Raw genomic sequence first — 20479 nt, forward strand, 5'->3', positions numbered from 1 at the left:
CCCCAGCCAGCCCCCAGGCAGTCACGAGCCTCAGAGCACCAAGGATGCCGCCTCCTGACGCTGGGAGCTGAAGGGCTCCCTGCGCCATTCCTCCCTGTTGTACCTCTCGGCTGGAGACCACGTCGCTCCCGATGGCTCAAAACCTTGAAGGGTCCCATTGCTGAGCAATAGCAGGGCCATGGTGCTGGCGGGCAGGGGAAAGGAGAGGAGAAGGACTTCTTTTCTGAGTAACGAGCGTGCTCTTGTTAAGGAGAACATCACAGAGCTGTCCTGGCTCCTGGCGTTTCACAGCAGCAGGAAAAAGCAAAGCTGCAGAGACTTGCTCCCGTGAAGCTTGCCCGGCTGCTATCTGGCAAAGCTGAGGCGAGGAAGTTGGCATCCACTCTCTCTGCCCTCCCTGGCCTGCCTGAATAAGGCAGATGCTGCAAACCCCGCTCCAGTATCACCTCGTTCCGGCCGCCTCTTGTGCGTTCCTCCAGCTCCGTTTGGTGCATTTAAGCAACAAAAACAAGACTATTGCTACAACTAATAATAATAATAAAAATTAATAATAATGGAGAGAGTTAAGGGGGAAAAAGAGCACATTCAGCCCAGTGAGGGGCTCGGGGCCATGATGCCCAGAACCTAGCCCACCACCTGAACTCGAGCTGCGGTCTCTGCAACTTGCAGGAAACAACACCCACAAGGACTTTTTTCCCCAGCACACCCTCCAGCTGCGTGCCCACGTCAGCTCGGTGATATAACTGACCTTTCCGCAGGCTCAGCCGTCCTCGCTGCCTGCTTCACCAGCGAAGGAGCAAGGTGGCGAGATGGCTCGCCAAGGGGGCTGGGAGGCAAGCCAAGGGACTAACGAGGAGCTGCTTTCGCCTCCCCCTTCCCACCCCCTCAGAGGAGCCAGGAATGACAAACCACCCTGGTGGACTCTGGGCAGGAAAGCCCAGAGGTGGCTCGCACTGGCGGCAGTGTCTCGCCTCGGAGGTCTTGGCTCCCTCGAGCCCCCCCATGCCGCCTGGCCCCGCGTCGGTGTTTCTCAGGCACTTGTTAATCGACTGAGCGGAGCCCCCAAGGATGGAGAGACCTGCTCCCGCGGACACCCTCACCCCTCCCTATGCCTGTAGGCGCTCCCTTGCCCCATCCCTGCGCTCAGCGCAGGATGCGGATCCGCAGGGTGGGCACGGACACCAGGACATCTGCCTGCCACCCAGCGGGGACCCTGTTCCTCCAGCACACAAAGCAGCTGAGCTCAGCGATGGAGCTTTGGTTTACATCCTTCTCCCCCTCTCCGTGTTGGCAAAGGCCTGTTTCCCGGCAAAAATCTCAGTGGCGGCAGCAAACAAAACCACCCCAGGCTGGTGCCACCGCACGGCAGCCAGTGGCACACCCCTCTGTCTGTCCCCCTTCTCACTGTGGCTCTCCAAAGGGGCCACGGAGCCCAGAGCCAGGCTCTGCCTTCAGTCCCTGGTGGCGTGGGGCACGGCGGGCAGTGCAGAGAGGGAGGCTGTGACACCAGACGGAGGAGGTAATAAGGTTGCCTAGGCTCCCCCTCCAGTGCCTGCTGCTGCCACCAGACCCCCCCCCCCAGCTTGGGAGAACACTTCCCAAGAGACATCTTGGAAAGAGACAACTCCTTCCGGTGCCAAGGGAAGGGGACGGGGCTGCTTTTCCCCTGCAGGGAGAGCAGTTTAGCCATGCCACATCTGTCAGCAGCCCTTGAGAAAGGAAGAGGGACAGAGGAAGGAATTTGGGGGGAAAGGTGGTGGGGAGAGAGTCACTGACTCTGGCTCAACTCTTCAGCTGGCTGGTACAGGCTTCCCTTAACCCCATGGTACGTAGCCAGCTGCGATGAGCCGCCCTGGGCTGCTTCCTACCAGCAACTCTGCCAGGGAGAGACCGGGATGATGTAAAGTGGGAGGCGTGGTAGAGGGGCTGGAGAGAATGAATGGAAAGGAGAAGGAGAGGAGGGAAAGGGGTGGCCTTGCGTTATAAAGGCAGAGTCCTAGATCTTAAATACATCACATAAAATACAGTGTGGGAGGGGGGTTAAAACTCATTATCATTACCTTAAGCAAACTGGTAGCATTATTCAGTAGTTAGTAAACAGAACATTAAACCTTTGTCCAGCGTGTTCAGAGGGGTGAGGAAAGGAGAAAGGGAGAAAAAAGGAGGAAGGAGAGGTGTGGATGTGTGTGTGAAGGGGAGCAGGAACTCAGCCACTCTTGTGACTCCCATCTCCAGTCCGCATTTTCCGAGCCAGGATGACCTCCTTCGAGACTTTCTTGCGATCGCTGGCCAGCCCCAGGAAGCACATGAGGTCGATGAAGGCTGTGGTTAAGTTGAAGCGCCAGCCAAACTCACTGGTGGAGTAGTCGTAGGGGAAAGTGTGGTGGTAGTTGTGGAAGCCTTCTCCTGAAAAACACGACCGGCGTGAGGCAGAGCTCCAGGTGATGGGCCCTCTACCTTGGCCCAAAGCACCACATTCCTGAAACAGGCTCTGGATTGAGTCCAGGCTTCTCTCTCCTCTCAGCCCAATTTCACCTCTCTGCAATCTACCCCACCTCATTTGGGCAGGTCCAGCACGCCCAGGCTGGCCCAAATGAGGCAATGACAGTCACAGAGGACCTATGGTGCTTTAGAGGAAAATGAGCGTGTGGCAAGGAACCGAGAAAGGCCCGGGCTCACCGACTGCACCGAAACACCGGGGGAATCCTAACGGCTTTTCCTCTGCCACCACGAGAAACCTTCTAGTATTGGCTGAGCTACCAGCTAGACCTGCAGCAAGTCCCCAGCAAGCCAGGCCAATCAATACTCCTACACCACTGGCAGTCCTAATGCCAAATCCAACAGGCATTTCCATGTGGGAATAATGCAGACAGACTTCTACTAAGCAATCTACCCCAGTCAGCCACCCTCTGCTCCGGACACTGTCAATGCTGGCTTCAGTGCTCACCCCTTCAATGACATCGCCTGGACTCCTGCTCCTACCCCCCTGAGTCTTTGCAGTTCAGATCCCTCCCTACTAAAAATCCAGGAGCAGATCCTTTGGTGGTGGAAATCAGTGCAGCCCCAGTGATGTACAGTGATGCAAACCAGCCGAGGATTTGGGCTTGGGAGAACAGATCAGGGCAAATGCTGACCCTGGGATGTACTCTCCTAGGTCCCCAAAATTTCAGGAAAACACATGAGATGATCTGGCTTGTCTCATCCTGAAGTACCCCCAAAATCACCAGCTGCCCTGACAACATGTCCAAATGTGCATCTGCTGGTTTTCAAGTTGACAAATCTAAGACAGAGAAGCAGAGCCTACAGCACACGTTTTTCAGTCTGGTGAACGGGGCAGAGAGACCTTCGAGCAGGGTAAATAAAGTACTGCTGTTGAGATAAGGAGGTGCTAAGTATAGCAGAGTCCTTTCCAGCCTGGAGAGAGGCTGGTGGGAGCTGATAAGCCCACTGCCCTTATGTACTCACTGACCAGCCTGGGAAACACCCCTAGGTGCAAAGGCTGGAGGGGAAGAGTGCAGGGGCAAATAGGGACACCCGGATTCACAGAAATTCCTAGAAGCAGCTGCAGCCCCAAGGGGCAGTCCCCGCTCTACAGTCTACCCGCAGCAAAAGACATGGACGCTGAACGTACCTAGGGCCCCCAGGCTGACCAGGGGGTTCTCCCGTGGGTTGATGTGCTGATCGTATGGCCGGTTGCCAAACATGTGAGCAGCACTGTTCACTAGCCAAGCGGCATTGAGCGCTACGGCGTAGCGCAGGATGGCTGGAATGAAGAAGCTGATGATGATGGATTCGTCCCAGAAATACCAGGGCACTAGAGTGGGCAGGGTGAAGCACAGCAACACCACCGAGGGCTTGTAGTATCTGGAAAAGAAGGGACCAGAAGGAAAGTGCTCAGTGGCAGAGGCAGGACAGGAACGGGTGGTTCAGTCCTCCCTTTGGAGGATTCATGCTCAGCTATACAGGGAAAATCAAGTGCAGAAATACCTCACCCCTGAGCCCTGCACCTTTTGCCCTGGGTGTGCAGAAGCCATGCCTGGAGACTCCAAAGTCTTATCACCGGGCAGGAGACTCAAACTGAAGTCCTGCTCTCCCCGTCTCAATCTCACATGTGCACAAAGCAATGTCCCCATCACCATGAGTCCAGACACCAGCTGCTGCTTTTAGCCTCATCTGCCATTTGCTTCTCAGCTGTGCTGGTCCCCATAAAGGCAACCCCATGCTTGCAGAGTCCCACAGAAGGTCCCTTCTCCGGCTCTGGCCCAGCGCTGCAACTCTTCCTTGCAGACTTGGCCCTGCCTACCAATACACCCCATCAACAAGTGCAAGCGAGGGACACTTGCGCCATCAAACAGACGAGCATGTGGGGTCTCTCACACTAGAGCGAAGGGAGTAGAGGAAGCTGAACCACTCTGACGAGCCACAAGAAAAATCCCAGGCACAAAAAGGAGGGAAGCCATAAATCTTGCTTGGTTTGTGTGGGACAGAACTAGGGACCTCCTGAGTGAGGGTGGTTACTGTATGGGGTCAGTCCCCCGTCCCTGCAACCCTGGTGACAGGCTCGCCTTCTCTGGGGATCAGTCCCAGTATAGCCCCAGACAGCTGAGAGATAGCCCATGCAAGAGGCAGCAGTGAATCAAGACTGTCCTTCCCAGTTACTGTCTCCCTGACGTCCCCTTTTTCAACTCCTCTTTCACCACACTGTTTCCAGGAGGCTGTTGGGAGAGGGGTGGAGGCATGGCCTGGAAGGTATACCACAGCATCGCCAAGGATGGCCCGGAGGCACCTGTGGGTGGGCTCTGGGCCAGCTAAAGCAGCAGCTGGGCTGTGGGCAGGCAGGCGTGGAAGTGCTTTGCGGTGGGAAGCTCAGCCTGCTGCTGGCAAGATGCTACAGGGTAGGCGGGCAAGAAAGGCGTGTGGGAGGGCTGGAGGTAGCACTAGCTCCTAAATACTTCCTACAGAGCTCCTAAATACTTCCTATAGGAGAGGCACAGCTCCTAAATACTTCCTACAGAGCTCCTAAATACTTCCTATAGGAGAGGCACAGCTCATTTCTCACAGTTCATCCCACAGACCGAAGACTCTCATTCTCAAATGACGCCCTCAATCCCCTCATGCTCCATCAAAGGCGCTTGGGGTCCCTAGCCCATTTGCAGAGTCCCTGCTCTATCCCACATGGCTCTGTGCTGGGGCTGACCCCACCACTCACCTCCGCTGGAACATCACCACTTTGTCAGCCTTTATGTCGCTCAGGTCCAGCTTCTGGCCCTTCTCTATGACATCGGGGTGCTTGCGCACCAGTAGCCAGCCGATGTGGGAGAAGAAGAAGCCCCGCATGGCATTGTGTGGGTCCGCGTCCGTCTCGGAGAACTTGTGATGGACGCGGTGGTCCCGGACCCACTCGTAGATGTCATTCTGCAAGGCAACAGGAGTGGAGACTTAGGGCCAGCGCTGGAGATATTCCCTTCAAATTAACAAAAGGGTCTAAAACATTTAGACACCTAAATACCATTGACGTGAACTCCTATCAGTCATTTTGCCTTTCATTAGGGCTTGGGGTTTTTGGCTTTTAAAACAAAGGTTAGGGTCGTCTTTGCTCAACCACTTCCAATTTTCTTTGAAATCTGCTTCTTTGGTGGGCTGCCCTTCCTCTTTTGTTTTTAATGGGCTAACTTCAGGCTTTGGTTGGCACATCCTCTACAGCATCACAGGCTCTGACTGCTCGGCCTGTTCCCCCACCCCTGCAACAGCCAGCCGCCATTGGCCAGTCAGTGCCTCCTCCCTCACACGCTCCGCTCTTGTCGGTCACTTGTCCCCATCCCTACATGGTGCCAGTGGGGATTGATCAACCTGCCCCTTCCCTTTGGCCTGACATTTTCCATGGGTCAACCTGCCTTGCTTTTCCTGGGATTGCCAAATCAGACCTGTTTAACTTGAGGGCGAGGGGTTTTTTTAACTTCTTTTTTTCCATTGGAAATCAGTTTTAAAATTGAGGCCCCTCTTTAGAAACAGAATAAATGCACCGTTTCAATGACAGTTATCAAAAAAAATACGGCCCTTCAGCCCCATAACTGTTCCATTTAAGCTGCAAAATCAATAGTTTGGAAAACGTCAAAGCTTTCACCATTTGTATTAAGAAATTATTGTTTTGGCCGGTTTTAAGGATAGATTTTAATGAGCCCGTGCTCATTCCTTTACACCACGATTTCGGTGTGCTTAAAGCCATTTATTACACCATCCTAGAAAACATGAAACGGAGATCCAAGCACGCCTCTATTGCCTGTATTACGCAAGAGGCTCCTTAATCTCCTAAGTACACAGGACTTTTCCTCAAAACACTTTGAAGGTAGGGAAGTGGCATAATCATCCCTGTTCCTTGCCTGGAAAGACCAAGTGACTTAGCCGCGCAGGGAGCCTGTAGCAGAGACACAACTCCTCAAGTCCATCTCAAGTGCTGTAACCACTCCTCCTCCAATTGAGATAAAATGATTTACCTGCAGGCCACGCAATAAGGCAATGATAGACACGGGCCAGGATTCAACTCTCACTTGCTTCCAAACACTGGGAACTGCTGCCTGCCTTCCAGCCAAATCCTGAGCACCTCCAAGTATCACCAGCCCTCACTGCTGTTAGCCAGAGCTCGGTCACTCAGTGTTCCCCCAGAAGAGGGTGGCCCAGCAGCCTTCCCTATCCAGTAAGCAGAGAAACACAACCAGTACCCATGCTGGAAATGTTTCACCTGTGACCCAAAGCCTCTTTCACATTCCAGACGCTACACAGCATCACGTAACATGAGAAGGCCCAGCCTGAAAGCTGTCAGACAGCTTGGCCTTCCCCATCTGGGGAGGCTTTCCTCATCTCCTGGAAATCCTTCTGCTAGAGGCAGAAGGCACAAATTTGGCAAGAGACCAGGTACCGCAGCTGGAGCTTGGTACCACCTCATCCACCTCACCCTGTGCACAAACACGAATCAAGGGTCTCAAAGCTGAAAAGTCAGTAACTTGACCCAAACTTCAGCACATTATCTTTTCCACAGATCTTATTTTGGGACCACCTCTAACTGCAGCTCTGTCTGAAAATCATGGCTTTCTGAGACCAGCAAGCAAAGCCTAGGAGAATGCCTCCTTCCTTGGGAGTTTCCAGCTACAGGCTATAACCAGGAGAGCTTCTGCTGTGCTGCAGCTGCCTGGTCTTGCAGGTGGAGGAGCCGACTAGGTGCAGAATTCCCAACTTTTCTGAAATCACAAGCCACAGGTCTCTGAGCAGCCAACAGGCATTTTTCTGGAGGACCTCAGATAAGATAATCTATAGTCTTCTCTGGCCTTCAAAGTCACCGGTCTCATCTTAGACCTGCTGCTACTAAGAGGAATGAGATAAATTGAAAATAAACCTTCTCTTGATCTCACTGAAAGTAACTATTAAAAAAAAAAAAAATCCATGGGGAATGGTACTGAATTTTCAGTAAAACTTTGGATTAGTTCCTATTGAAGCTGAAATATCTGTCTGTCTCTCATCTTTGTCTATTCCTATCCCCTACAGCAATAGCTCAGCAAATTCTTTCCCCCTCTGCCCTATAACCCTGTGAAAGATGGTCTTTGTACGGGACTAGCCAATACGCAGCAACCCATCCCATTCCCTTGCTGCGTGCTGGACCAGGAATCAGCAGCTTGGTCCTTCCTCTTCCTCATGAGAGACTCTGGTGGTTTGGTACTGAGAGAGAATAGGAAAGCCAGTGGTGTTTTAGAAAGTTTTTCAAGGCTGAAACAACCCATCCCCACCCTGTTCTGATTAAATGTCAATGAAGTGCTATCCTCTATGGCTGCACAGGGGAGAAAGGAAGATAATGTCTCTAAAATACCTGGTCCACTTGGGCTTTACCCTTCCCCCATACCTCAGCTGGAGAATTACTTAGGGGCACAGCACTGATACTTTTCTGTTCACCTTCTTGCAGCAGAAAGTGCTGCACCCTGCCACCCTCCCAAGTACTTTCTACACACGAGAAAGCCTGTATGAAGTCCCTTCAAGTACATACAGTTGGAGGACAGAGTCCCGTGAGAGCTGCCTCACAGCAGCAAACCCCAAGAGACCCCCAGGATTTTTCTCTGCCATGCCAATCTGGGGTTTCACTCTGACTTCTTCTAAAGGGCCATCTCTGCTACTTTCTACAGTTCCTAAGGACTTCCCAGTTTGTTTCCTTGGTGGACTGTGAAGTGCTCTCGTGAGTGTTTAGGCAATATCATGAGGTGCTCATCAGCTGCCTGCAGTCACTTGCGCCACTCTGAATGGGCCCAACCCTTCTCTCCTTGAAACATCACTGACCTGTGATGACTCTCTGGAAGCCAGTGGTGTGATTTGTGACAGGGTTATTCCTAAATATCACTCTTCTGAACCAGAGAAGCATCGCCCTAACTGCATAATCTCAACAAGTTCTTGGTCCTTCTGCAGCAGCAAATTCCACAGCCTGGCTCCCTGGGCTGTGCAGATATCTCCCCTCTTATCAGCCATGCAGCAAGAGGAGGCTGAGGCAACACCAGGAGAGCACTTAGTACTTCCACACCTCTTTCACAGGACCTGGAGCAAGCACAGGGTGACCACACCTCGAGGGAAGGGTACGTTCCTGCTTTGGAGAGCTTTCCTACCCCTGGTCTTGGCCAACAGTCCTCTCCCCACCCGGTTCGTCTCAGCGTCACCCTCTGATGGGACAAGGTGAAGACAATGAGATGGACTCTAGCACCACAGCGTCACATGGTAAGGGCAGGTAGTTTCCTAACAAGAGGTAGTAGGAGAAAGGAACCTCTCCGCCAGCCTGTGCCCCATATCTGAGACAGGGTTTCAGGGGAGCACTTCCTTCTGAGACCAGCAGCACACTGAGGAGGTGCTTACCTGGAAGGCCATAGAGTTTGCAATAGTCAAGAAGATCCGCAGGGGCAGCGTGGCTTTGTAGGACCGATGGCTCCAGAGGCGGTGAGATCCAGCTGTGATCCCCAGAGCGCTCACCACGAAACACAGAACGGCTGGACAGGAAAAACAAAAGTGTTGGAGCAGTTAGAGCAAGTCAGCCTGCAGCAAAGTCTCAGGCAGAGCAACACGCAGGCAGGCCTTCCCCCAAAGCTCTATAAGCAAGAGAGGAACCCATGGAAAGCACAGGCTGGGGCAACAAAAATCAATGTGAGAGTGCCCAAGCTACCACAGGCTTCCTAAGCAACATGGGGCAAATCACTTCAGCTCTTCATCTCTGACAAGGGAGGAGGCTCCCCCTTACAAGAGTTGTCACAAGGGTTGGTTCTTCAGCATAACAGTGCCATCTGTCATGGTGCAGGGTTATCAAAATTGTATGAAGCGACCGCTTCCATATAGCCCTGTGGTAACAGCTCTGCAGTCCACCAGGGAAGAGCTTTCCCTTTTCCTCCCACCCCAAAAAATCAAGGGTCTTGCTTTCCTATCTCACCACTCCTCACTAAATCTCTTTTGCATTCTTTTCACCTAGAAGTGGTAGATGATCTTATAGTTCTTCAGGGGGACAGCTCAAGCCCAGGGTTAAGCTTCTCTTCTGCTCCCTTTCTAAGCAGAAGCTGGCTAGAAGAAGATCCAACCTACCATCCCACTGAAGCCTGGGCTTCACCTTCAACTCCACCACTGACTTAAAATGTGCCCAGAGGCTCCTGTTCCCAGGGTCTTTTTGATCCCCCCTCTGCTCAGCTCCTGCACCATTTACGGAAGGGAATTCCAAGGCCAACAACTCATTGCAAGTCGTGCCCAGGGCAGAGGCAGGCGTTGCTGGGCCCAGCTGAGCTTCGAGGCTGCTTCGTGCGTTCCCTCTCCACGCAGGTCAGAAGGAATTCCTTGCCCCTCTGGCAGCTAGTAAAAACCCACATCCCTCTCCCTCTGGATCGCGCGTTTATGTCTGCCCTGGTCTGTGTGTTCCCACATGTCCTCCTGGGACCTCTGGAATTTAGCCTGGGTTCCAGCATCTGGTCTTAGAACTCAAATGGAGAAAAGACCCCCATAGGGTCATAGCAGCATTACACTAGGAAGCTGGGGAGAAGAAGAAAATTGCATCTGAAAATCAACTCTTTCTCTAGGAAGGAAGGGTCAGGAAGTTTGGCACTAAGACGGAGGGCATTCAACAGTTGGTTTGCCTTGCAAGTTCAGGCACCGAGAGGGAAGGGTGCACATCTGCGCATAGGTCAACTGATCCACCTTCAGCCCCCTCGGGGAAGGGATGCCTTCTTACCAGTCCCCCAGGGGAAACTCTTGCTTTGTCATAAATTTGCAGATTTCAGCCAGTTGGACCAATCATGAAAACAGCTCCTTATTCTTACACGTAAACCCCTGGATAGGAATCACTGGTATGCTTGACAATACCATTCAGTCCAGCCAAATGGCTCTAATCAAGCTTATCTTGAACCCAGAAAATAGACACTCTGCCAGAAACTTGTCTGGAATCAGAGATCCGAGACATGCGCAAGGCACCACGGCCCTGTTCCTTCATTCAGAATAATCCAGGCTTTATTGCCTATCGTCTCTTGCTCTCTCCTCCTTCTGTCACCTCCTTTTTGTTTTTCTACATTCCAAACCGAATCTCTTACCCGCTAAAAGCTGGTCTCGGCTGATTTAACACCCTCTTCTGGCCCCTTAAACTTGCACGAACCCTCCTCACTCCCATACCGCTGTATAACAGCGACCATCCCTGTCCTCTGATCTGACCGTGACTTCCCATCTTCATCTTCTCCCTTGGCTTCCCTGCCTGCTGCCGAACGCAGTGCAAGCCTCGGACCAGCACACCTCTGCCTCGTGTCGCCCAGCACCTCTGCGGTCTCTCGGAGCAGCCAAGCAGTCACTGGTCATAGCCGATTTATAGGGCACGAAGAGGGATGAAAATGCATGCAAATGCAGCAGGATCCGGCCTTTGCAAGAGACAATGGAGCTAAGCAAAGCTCGCAAAGCTGGCCAAGCCTGGAAGGGAGAGGGGAGGGATGCTGGAGCAGGGCGTTTCGTTCAGGTCTCCCTTTGGCCTTACTGACAGGAAAGTACTTATGCTGGACACCTTGAAGGTCTCACCCAGCCCCACAACGCTGACTTGAAAGTTATGAAGCAGCTCATGAGCGGTTCCCCGTTGGTTTTAGATTTTAAGACACATTTTAAATCAGTCGCTATCCCCACAGATTCATACACAAGAGCAAACCTTGAAAAAGCACCTAACTGATTCACAGAACCTCTCTGGCCTCAGACACCGCAAAAAACAAAGAAACCAGCTCCTGGATGTTTCAGACATTTCCTACTAGCGGCAGCAGTGTGACTCACCACTATTCTCCCTTGAATGCAAGCTGCTATACCCTGCAAACCACGTTTCATAAAACCTCTGGGCAACTTTATAACTACGGTGCACGCCTCAGTAGCTGAGGTAGATTTCCGAGGGTGACAAACAGCTTATGGCAGAGCTGAGAGCAGCATCCAGGAGTCTGGATTTAACCTCCAACCTATACAGACTCTATGAAAAACACTGGACAGGGAGTCCATGATAAGCAACAGAATCCAGCGGGTTCATCCCTGCAAACAGGTACAATGATGATCATTGCATAGTCAGGGCATCAGCATCTCGGAAGAAGAAAAGCTCCTCCACGATCATCCACTAGGAATGAAATTGGAAAGAGAGCAGAGAAGGTGAAATAAAGTAGCACAGACTTGCACGGCTGCCTGTGATGCTGCCCCAAACTGAAGGACTGAGGGACTCCATCAGCTGACGTTTCAAAGTCATCTTCCACCATGCTTTGAAGTATCTGAGATCCAAAAGATTGTCAACTCATAGGTGATGTTCCCAATGACCCATTCAACTGGAATACAAAGAATTATGACCACTGGCAGTAATATGTACTCAGTGCTCCAAAATTAAACCGAAAACATTCCAGATTCAGTCACGTCTATATGACTCGCTAGCCTTTACCTCTTCAGGGCCCAGATTCAGACCTCAAGTTATGATGGGAAGCCAGGAATGTGCTAAAGGCATTGTCACCTGCAGTCAACACCACGGATGTTTACATGAAGAGGTGTCCCTGCTCCAGCAGGTGTCCTTGGGCTTCTGCTCAGTGCAAGGGAAAACTACAGCTCTAGACTGTTCCCTCCTTGCCTCCCAGTCCCTGCTAGGCAGGTGAGTCCTGCTAGTCTCAGAAGAAAGATACCAAGAGCAAGGAAACACGTGCAGGCTGCCTAAGGGGAACGGCGTTTAGGAGGAGCAAGAGGAGCTACTGCTGCTAAAACCTAACTTGCCCATCCGGCAAAATCAGAACTTCCCCTCCACGCTCGGAGGAAAAGCGCACCCCCTGCTAGTTAAGCCTGGAGAGGACACTAAGTGGAGAGGTGTTGCCAGCAGTAGTCTTGATGGGAAAGTAACAAAAAAAAGGTATGTAAACGTTTTGCTGAACACATCCCTGCGGGTAGTACTGGCTGAGATTTTCAGGCTGTCAGAATTGCCTAAATTATCCAGCAAGATTCTCCTTGGTCCAAAGATGATGCAGCAGCAATATCAACCCATGTTTCTGGCACCGCTGGAAGCGCAGGGAACTGAGGTGTTGTCAGAGCACCATGTCGAGACAAACTGTCACTCTTTTATAGACATTATTGGCCAGGCCAAGAGAGGGTTAACACAAACGCTGTCAGTCTGCTGTACCAGAGGGCCAGGAAGACAACCTGCAAATCATGTTTCCAGGGAGGCTCAGAACAGCTAGAGAAGAAACTGTCAATCACCTTTGCATCCTGACCTTCCAGACTCAGTCTCTGTACCGTTTGGCGAATGACGTGAGATCTGCCCGTGATCCCTGAAAAGACTGCGCAAGACTTCGTCAAGTGCAGTGGGGAAGACAGTAAATAAAAGGGGAGCTGCCTAGAAAGCCAGTGCTGGAAGGGCTCAGAGAGCCCTCATTATGGTGAGCTCTCACCTGATCAACAACCCCAGCTTGTTCTGGGAAGCTCTGCACCAGAAAGAGATCAGGGGATACAATGCACACAGCAACGCGGAACAGCAAACAATGATGAAGGCAGGGCTGGAGAGCTTGAGAGACAAAGAGGAATTAGCACACAGAGAAATGAAAACAAGAGGACACAGTCACCAACATAACTGGTTTCAGAGGGACAGGAACTTCAAGGAGACGGTGGCCTGGATGAAGAGGCTGTAAGCAGGGGATTGCTCCTTATAATAAAATACAGAAGGTAGATCGGCTACCAGGCACCACAGCTGCCTGTAACATCACAGCACAGAACATCTGGGGCCATGTTAATTTTATATTACATGTACACAGCCTAAGGAAGGAATGATCTGAAAAAAACAAACCAAGAAAGAAGCAGAAACCCCAGCAGCTCCAGAACTACCACTGGGGAAAGCTGCTCTGCCCTGAGCCCATGGTGTATTGCCAGGAGCAACGTTAAGTCTCTGCTGCTCTGTCCTTGTGCGTAAAATGGGAACCGTAGTCCTCTCCTTGCTACCAGGGCGTGCTGGGAAAATAACAGCAAGTCACTGAGATGACAGCCACAGATGCTTGTATGTGCTGAAGAAAGGTACGAACTGAGAAAAGGGCAATGCAAGAAGGAGCAAGGAGCCTTGCCGAGAAGCCAGACCTGTGGAGGACCAAAGTATCCCGGCTCCGGTCAGTACTGGAGGAGAACAGACTACAGGGGAAAGCTCTGACTTGGCTGCTGGGTGCAGGGAAGGGTGGTCCTTTCCCAGAACAAGTGCCAGGGATGCAGGGCAGGGAGCTCTGTGGAGCTACTCCAGCTTTGGTAAGGCAGGATGGATTTTCAGCCAGTCCAGAACAGTGGAGTTCCCCCAAACTCCAAGTCCTTCTCCCATTCCCAGAGCATCTGTCACTCCAGAAGCCACCAAGGAATCTTGCAGTGCCTCACAGTGGCAGGAGAGCAACTGGCACTTCACATCAGAGTCGACTGAGTGAGGAGAGCAGGAGGGACTGGCATCAGGCAAAAAGCAAGGCAGATTCCCACAAAATGCCATGGGATGCCACACAGACATCCCGAACAGGCATGCGGTTGCCAAGACACTGCCTCAGAGACCATTTGGGGGTAAGGTGGGGCTTAGCAGAATGCAAAGCAGCATGAACCTTCCGGATCAAGATGCTCGAGCCCACTTAAGTATCTCGGGGGAGCTCAAGGGAGAAGGGTTGGATGGATGTGGAAACCGCGGTGCATCTCAGCAGCTTGAAATGAAACCAGTAAACCCAACTCACCTTTTCCCTCCTCCCTCCCGCAGTGCTCTGAGGATATTTGGCTGGGGTTGGAGGACCCAGGCTGTCAGCTCAGTGAGAGAAGCCAGCAGCCCCTGCCTAGCCTCCAGCTGAGAGCCTGGGGATGGGACAGACAGAGCAGGACCAAGAGCCCTGAAACCTTCCTCCAAGGTCGTGCTGAGGCCGCGTGTTCTGCCCAACCTTGCCACCCCGGGAAAAAGCGCAGCCTGTCAGGTTTTCACAAGGGAAAGGCCCAGCAAAGTCTTCTTTCATCATGCCCTCCCCCCCAAAAGGCCATGCTAGCTGCACAGGGGACGTGTCGGTGCCTCTGCTTCTGCAGATGCTGTAGCCAGCCTCTGACCGAGTCCTGTGGCCTCCAGTGATGCCCACCCCCCAGGCCTCTGCCTGTGAGAGGCAGAGATGGTCCAGGAGGAAAAGAGTCAGTCTGGCCATCCAGGGAGCCATCTCTTTCCCGGTCCAGCTGTGATGCTTGTTGCTCACAGCCATCGGGAGGACAGACTTTGAGAGCGTGACGGACCAGGTGGATCGCTCCAGGGCCTGTCCGCAGCTGGGCTGGCCAGGTTGCTGCTCCTGGCCGAGCACTTTGCAGGAGCACCGCTGAAACCAAAAGCCATGCCAGCAGGTCTCAAATTAGACTGTCGCTTTTCGTTTCAGGATGCTCTGTTTCGCAGGAAGGCAGGGGCTGGATGCAATCTCTCAGCCTCCCCACTGGGAGCCGTTTGGCTTCTTGACTTCTCCAGGGGCCCACACAAAGGCTCGTGGAAAGCGAGGCTCCCCTGCAGCTTGGGCCCCAGGCCCAGCTGCCTTTCAAGCAGTCAAAGGAGAAGTTTGGTTCCTACCCAGGGCAAGGTCTCTGAGAAAGGGGAGCTTCGCCTAGCTACCTTCTGCTGGGTTGTGCTTTCCACTGGAATTTGCTGCCTGGAGAGCCGCTCATTTATTTTTTGAAAGTTGTCAGGCTTAGTTCCGGGATGATGGGGGCTAATCTGTGCTTTTGTAAGAATGATAAAAGACCTGAGCTTCAGACTTAACTCTTGACTTTTATCTTCAGCACAACTGTATTTTGTCTCTTTCCCCTCACACACACGTGGAGGCTCTGTGGGATTTACCCTCCCTCGGTAAAGACAAGAATGGTTCTTGTCTTTGGGCAGCAGCCTCATGCCAAATCATGCCCTGTACCTTGCCTCCCCAGCCACCCCTTCAAGTGCTCTTGCTAGCGTCTTTCTTCCTAAGCTTCTGGGACTGTCACAGTATTCCATCACACATTTTCTGTGCTTCACCCCAGAAGTGGCTGCACATTCAGGTGTGGGCTACTTCCAAGCCTAATTCCTGTGAATTGAGTTCATTCTTTAAGCAACCAAGCAGTTCCCTGCCAAATCCTTCCCTCTCATGCATGACCTTACAAGAGATACTAGCAAGCCCTCCCACAGCTTGCTCCAAAGCTGGCCGAGCAGCTGCTTCTAACAGAAGACCTCCACTTCCTTCTTTCTCCTCCCCGAGTCTGTGGGCCTGGAGGAAAGAAAAATACTACCCAACAGATTTGGGGTTTGCAGATGCCAAGAAACAAATGGAGGAACGTGCTTACCCCATGCCAACGTCTGGATCTTTGCAGAAGGTATCAGCATCACCCCGAATATGGCCCCTAGATGCAGCAGGCTCATGAGGATGATATTCCTCCAGACGTACCGCAAGGGGGGCTTGGGGCCCTCTTTCTCCCGGTAGGTCTCATCAAAGAGATCATCCACCATGCCCCGGTCTCCTGCCGAGTCCTCATGATTGAGTAAGTTCTTCTCCATGGCGGCATTCCCGTTCCTGGTCACCCGGGAGGTGATGGTGCCGACAGTGGTGGTGCTGGGAGCGGAGGAGAACTCCTTGGAGAGGCAGCAACGGACGTTTTCAAGAAAGGAAAAAGGGAAAACAAAACAAGAAGTTGGTGGTTACCAATGCAGGGCATAGAAACACAAGCAGCTAGGCTGGCAGTACCAAGACTCACAGCCTGCAGTTTCCCTGGCAGGCTCCGTTCTTTCGGCTGAGCCCTTGGCACCAAGAAGAGCCTGCTCTGGCCCCACAGGCATGGCCTGAGAGGGCGGGGGCCTGATCTTCCTGGGGAGAGGAGGCGAATGGCGGGCAGGGTGCAGAAAGTAAAGAAAAAGACTTGAAAGCCAGTCTTTTTTCCACTAGTGGCTTTGGTGAGATCATTCGCAGGCTGCAAGGATTTTCGTTTTCCTTCAGTTTTATTAGTGGGCGTTTTTAGGTGGGCTTGTGGTCTGGGCTTGTGCATAAGCAGACAACAGCAAAGGAAATCTCGTGAATGAACAAAGAGGTGGGAGAGAAATATGGTCTGAAACACGGTTTTATTTTAAGTCATCGGGCTGCTCGTGACACCCTGCCTCTTTGTGTCACCCCACCAGGGATCACCGGGAGAACGTCAGGAAGATCCATCCACAGGGGGATTCCTCTGGGGTGCCTCCTTATCTCCTCCTGCCTCACCTTCCAGGCTGGGACGTGGCAAGACCGACATGCCTGGGGATCAGCGGACAGAAGCAGTCAAGCGATGTGCTTCCAGTTGGACCTACAGCTCCTACCCCATGCCTGCTGCTAAGGCTTTCATCCCTCTCCCGCTTTCCACTCACAGGCAAACTGAGGCACGGGAAGACAAACCTCTGAGCCGAGGCCACCAGCACACAGAGAGGAAGCTTTAAGCAGCAAGTTGGCTCAGCCTGGCTCCCGGCTCCCTCCCGTAAACGTGAGACAACGTTCCCTCTGCACACGCTTGTTTGCCCTGGCTGAGTGACAGCCTGCCCGATCAGGCATGCATGACGAAAGGAGCAGGCAGGACTGACCCTAATGAGACAGGTCATTGAACCCTGAATCACCGATTTCCATCTCCATCATGACAGCCGCGTGCTTGCTGGTGCTCGCAGCCCTTTGTCAGGCCCGAGCCCGAGCGCCCAACGGGGCTCGACCCCGGGGCTGCCAAGCATCTGGGATGCCAGCGGTGGGAGGGCAGGCCGCCCTCATCCTCTCACCTCCAGGGAACCTGCCCGAAGGGCACGTCCCTCCGCTGTCCGCACCGCTGCCTCCACGCGCGACGGGACGCTAAAGGTCGGTCAGCAGGAACGGGAGAGCTGGGACCGCGGGAGGGAGAGAGGCCAAGCCGGGAGAGCTCCTTTCCCAGTAGAAATCTCTCCTGAATTAACAGCAGATTGCCACCCAGGCGCCAGGGATTCGTCAGAGACCACCATCCTGCCATGGCCTAGTTTTCTGAGGGAGGCATTAAAATCAGGCCAGGCAGCTTACGTGGCCACCCCAACTCCTCCCTTTCCCAGGGGTAGAAACTAGAGGGTTACAGACATACCTTCCTACGGGGAGGAGCTGACAAAGCTGACAGATGCCCCCCCAAGTTTGGGAAGCAAAATGATATCTACAGAGGGAGCCCTCCAAGTTTTTCCTTCTGTAATCAATCAAAGGTTAGAGAGGAAAAAACCTGGACATGAAGTATCCTGCTGCCTTCTCTGAACCCAGGCAGCTGCTGAGCTCGGGACCGGCTCCCTCTGCATCCCGGCTATGGGCTGTCTCTGCCTAACTTTCCTAACTAATGTTTTGAGGGTATGATACGCTGAGCTGCTGGAGAATTTAGAGGCAATCCCCCTCAAAAAACGCTGTGAGAAATGTCTTCTAATCCAGAGATTAGGCAAGGAAAAGTCCTGCCCATTTCAAAGCATCAGATATTCTCATCTGGCATTTTGGCAGGAAGGCACAATTTTCCTCCTTGGCTGGAAGACAATCTACCAAAAAGACCTAAGACTTGTCTATGCAAGAAAAAGTCCCAACAGAGATCTGGTGGTATAATTAGACGGGTAACGCTCCCCATATGGACATGCTGCTTCCAGAGTAAGAACGTGGGGTTGGAGTTGCATTTTTCTCCTCCGCGATAGCTTATGTCACTGTCAGCGTTACACAGGGGCAGACGAGGAGGAGGGAGAGTGCAGAGAAGACAGCAGAGAGAGAAGAACCTTTTCTTCCAGAGTCGTAGTAGCCACACGAGGAATTTTACCAGCATACCTATGCTGCTGGAATTATACCGAGGTAATCGAACTGGTCATTTCTCACGTGTAAGCTAACCTGAAATCAAAAGGGCTATAAAGCAGCCGTGAAACACAGCTCCACCGTTACAGGCTTGCTGGGGGGGGAGCACGGGGGGGAAGAGGGAGGGAGAGCAGGCAGCTATTTAGCTGGAGACCGGAGAAACGAGGAGGAAAGAAAGACAATTTTTACCTCCTTATGGCCACAGTGGCTGGCTCCTACTGAGGAAAATGGGATGGGGATTGATCTGGGGTCTAGAACTGAGAGGGGGAGGAGGCCAGCTAAAACACTTTCATGAGCTCTCCCTCATTTCTGAATGACTTTGCAGCTCGCATCTGCACAACAGATGTGCTCCCCCCATCTCCAACCCCCACCACACACCCTACCAGCACTGAACACGCCATAGGTGATCCTGGCACCCAGCCAGCTTATACAACCAACTGCAGCTCAAAGGCTCCCGTGCTGGTTCAGCCTAGGGGCCCCAGGGCACTGAATCTCCGGTCCAGTATATCTGAATATGCCCAACATGACCCAGGGACAGGATTCTTCCCAGCCTCCAGGATATGCCCCAAAATACACGCCGAGACCATGAAACACGGTCTCAGCGCGCTGCCCTTGGCATCCGTTGCGGGTGGGGAGAGGAGTAAAGTTCTTTACATCGCAGCATCCCTGGAAGGTCACAGCACTGGCACGAAAGGACTGGGGGAGACCCCCCGTGCGGGCACCAGGCAAGAGAGCGGGGCTGTGGTTTACCTCCACTCCCCAGCATAGGCAGGAGGGGGAAGGATGAGAAGGCAAGAGCAGGAATACTAGACTCGGCCCCTGCTTCCCCTCAGGCAAAGGGTGGCTGCCAGGAGGGGCAAAAATAAAAAATGAAATCTCTAAAGATCCAACAGCTCTATGTATCTTCTTGGTGCCGGGTTGTTATTCAGACCTTCTTATGCCAAAAATGGGCAGTCTCCCCATTGAATGTTTGCCTGGCTCAGGCAATGCAGACACAGTCATTCATTTCATCCGGGCAGCTGGCCGCTTTCACCTCGTGTCTGTCCTAGAGACGCTACCTGCTGCAACATTTGCCTTAAAAATGCTGCAAGTCAAAGCCCTTTCTTATTAAAAAAAAAAAATATTAAGAAAATTAAAAAAAATCACGGCCTGAGCACTACCAAAAACCCCACGGCCTCTTGGCACAAAGGACCTTCCCGAACAGCCCTCACCAGCACGCTTAGGTGGATGGTTTTAAGACAAATGCTCAGTCTATCCGAGGGCATAGGCTCCACGGGGAGATAATCCCAGCGGCGGCGATCCCCGCTTCATTCACGGGCTCCCCATGAGGCTTGGGTGATGTCTTAAGCTAGCACCGCATGACTTAGCCTCACGACTGAGAAGTGGCACAGAGAGGACGCACGCACACACACAAGTGTGCATACGTGTGTGTGCGCGTGCACGGACACGCGTGGATGCCCACCCCCCCCCCCCCGCCAGGACAGCAGCAGCGCACCACTCACTGCCGGAGCTGCGGAGATGAAGGAGGAAGGGGCGAGGGGAAGCCAAAGCACCCGCAGCCCCGGGCCTGCCGGCAGCCCCCCGCTTACCTCCTCCTGCAGCAAGTGCGCAGGCATGGGGCGGCCCTGTCTCTGCTCCTCGGCGGCGGTACGCGGGCGCGCAGGTCCGCGGCGGCGGCGGCGGCGGGAGGAGGAGGAGGAGGAGGAGGAGGAGGAGGAGGAGGAGGAGGAGGAGGAGGAGGAGGAGGAGGAGGAGGAGGCGGAGGCGGCGGCGGCGGCGGCGGCTGGCTCTTGTCGGCCCCTCGCCCTGCGAGCTGTGCGGCTCGGGGAGGCGGGCGCGGAGGTATTTAAGCGGGGCTGCTTGCTCGGCGGCTGGCGGGGCTGGGCTCTCCGCGCCCCGGCCTCCCGGTGACCCCCTGCCCGCGGGTGAGATGCGCGGGGTCAGCGCGGCTGGCGGCGAGTCGCGGCGGGGGCCGGGCTCTCGGCGTGCCCGCGAGGGGAGGCGGGGCGGGGCGGGCCGGGGGGGCGGGAGGAAGGATGCTGAGGGAGAGGAGGGTGAGGAGGGCCAGGCTCTCGCATGATGCCTGGCTGCTTTTTTTTTTCTCTCTTTCTTTCTTTTTTTTTTTCTTTCCTCTTTTTTTT

The 20479-nt window shown here is 53.3% G+C and overlaps 1 protein-coding gene across 1 annotated transcript; it reads right to left on the reverse strand.

Annotated features, from left to right (window-relative positions):
- Positions 1–2029: 2029 nt before the first annotated feature.
- Positions 2030–20052, reverse strand: LOC104324913 (acyl-CoA desaturase-like). The gene is made up of 6 exons (XM_069796511.1): positions 19928–20052; positions 15835–16120; positions 8884–9014; positions 5210–5415; positions 3632–3864; positions 2030–2406 (listed from the first exon to the last, which is right to left on the reverse strand). The coding sequence occupies exons 1-6, from the start codon at positions 19952–19954 to the stop codon at positions 2207–2209; spliced, it is 1083 nt and encodes a 360-aa protein (XP_069652612.1). The 5' UTR covers positions 19955–20052; the 3' UTR covers positions 2030–2206.
- Between the last annotated feature and the right edge of the window lie 427 nt (positions 20053–20479).

This window comes from Haliaeetus albicilla, chromosome 11 (assembly GCF_947461875.1).
Source record: "Haliaeetus albicilla chromosome 11, bHalAlb1.1, whole genome shotgun sequence".
NCBI lineage: Eukaryota > Metazoa > Chordata > Aves > Accipitriformes > Accipitridae > Haliaeetus > Haliaeetus albicilla.

Coding starts and splice junctions, on each gene's coding strand:
- LOC104324913 (XM_069796511.1), bottom strand. CDS start 19,954: ATGCCTGCGCACTTGCTGCAGGAGGAG. Junction 3,865..5,209: donor GTGGTGATGTTCCAGCGGAG/GTGAGTGGTGGG, acceptor CTTCTTTTCCAG/ATACTACAAGCCCTCGGTGG. Junction 2,407..3,631: donor GGTCAGCCTGGGGGCCCTAG/GTACGTTCAGCG, acceptor CGTGTTTTTCAG/GAGAAGGCTTCCACAACTAC.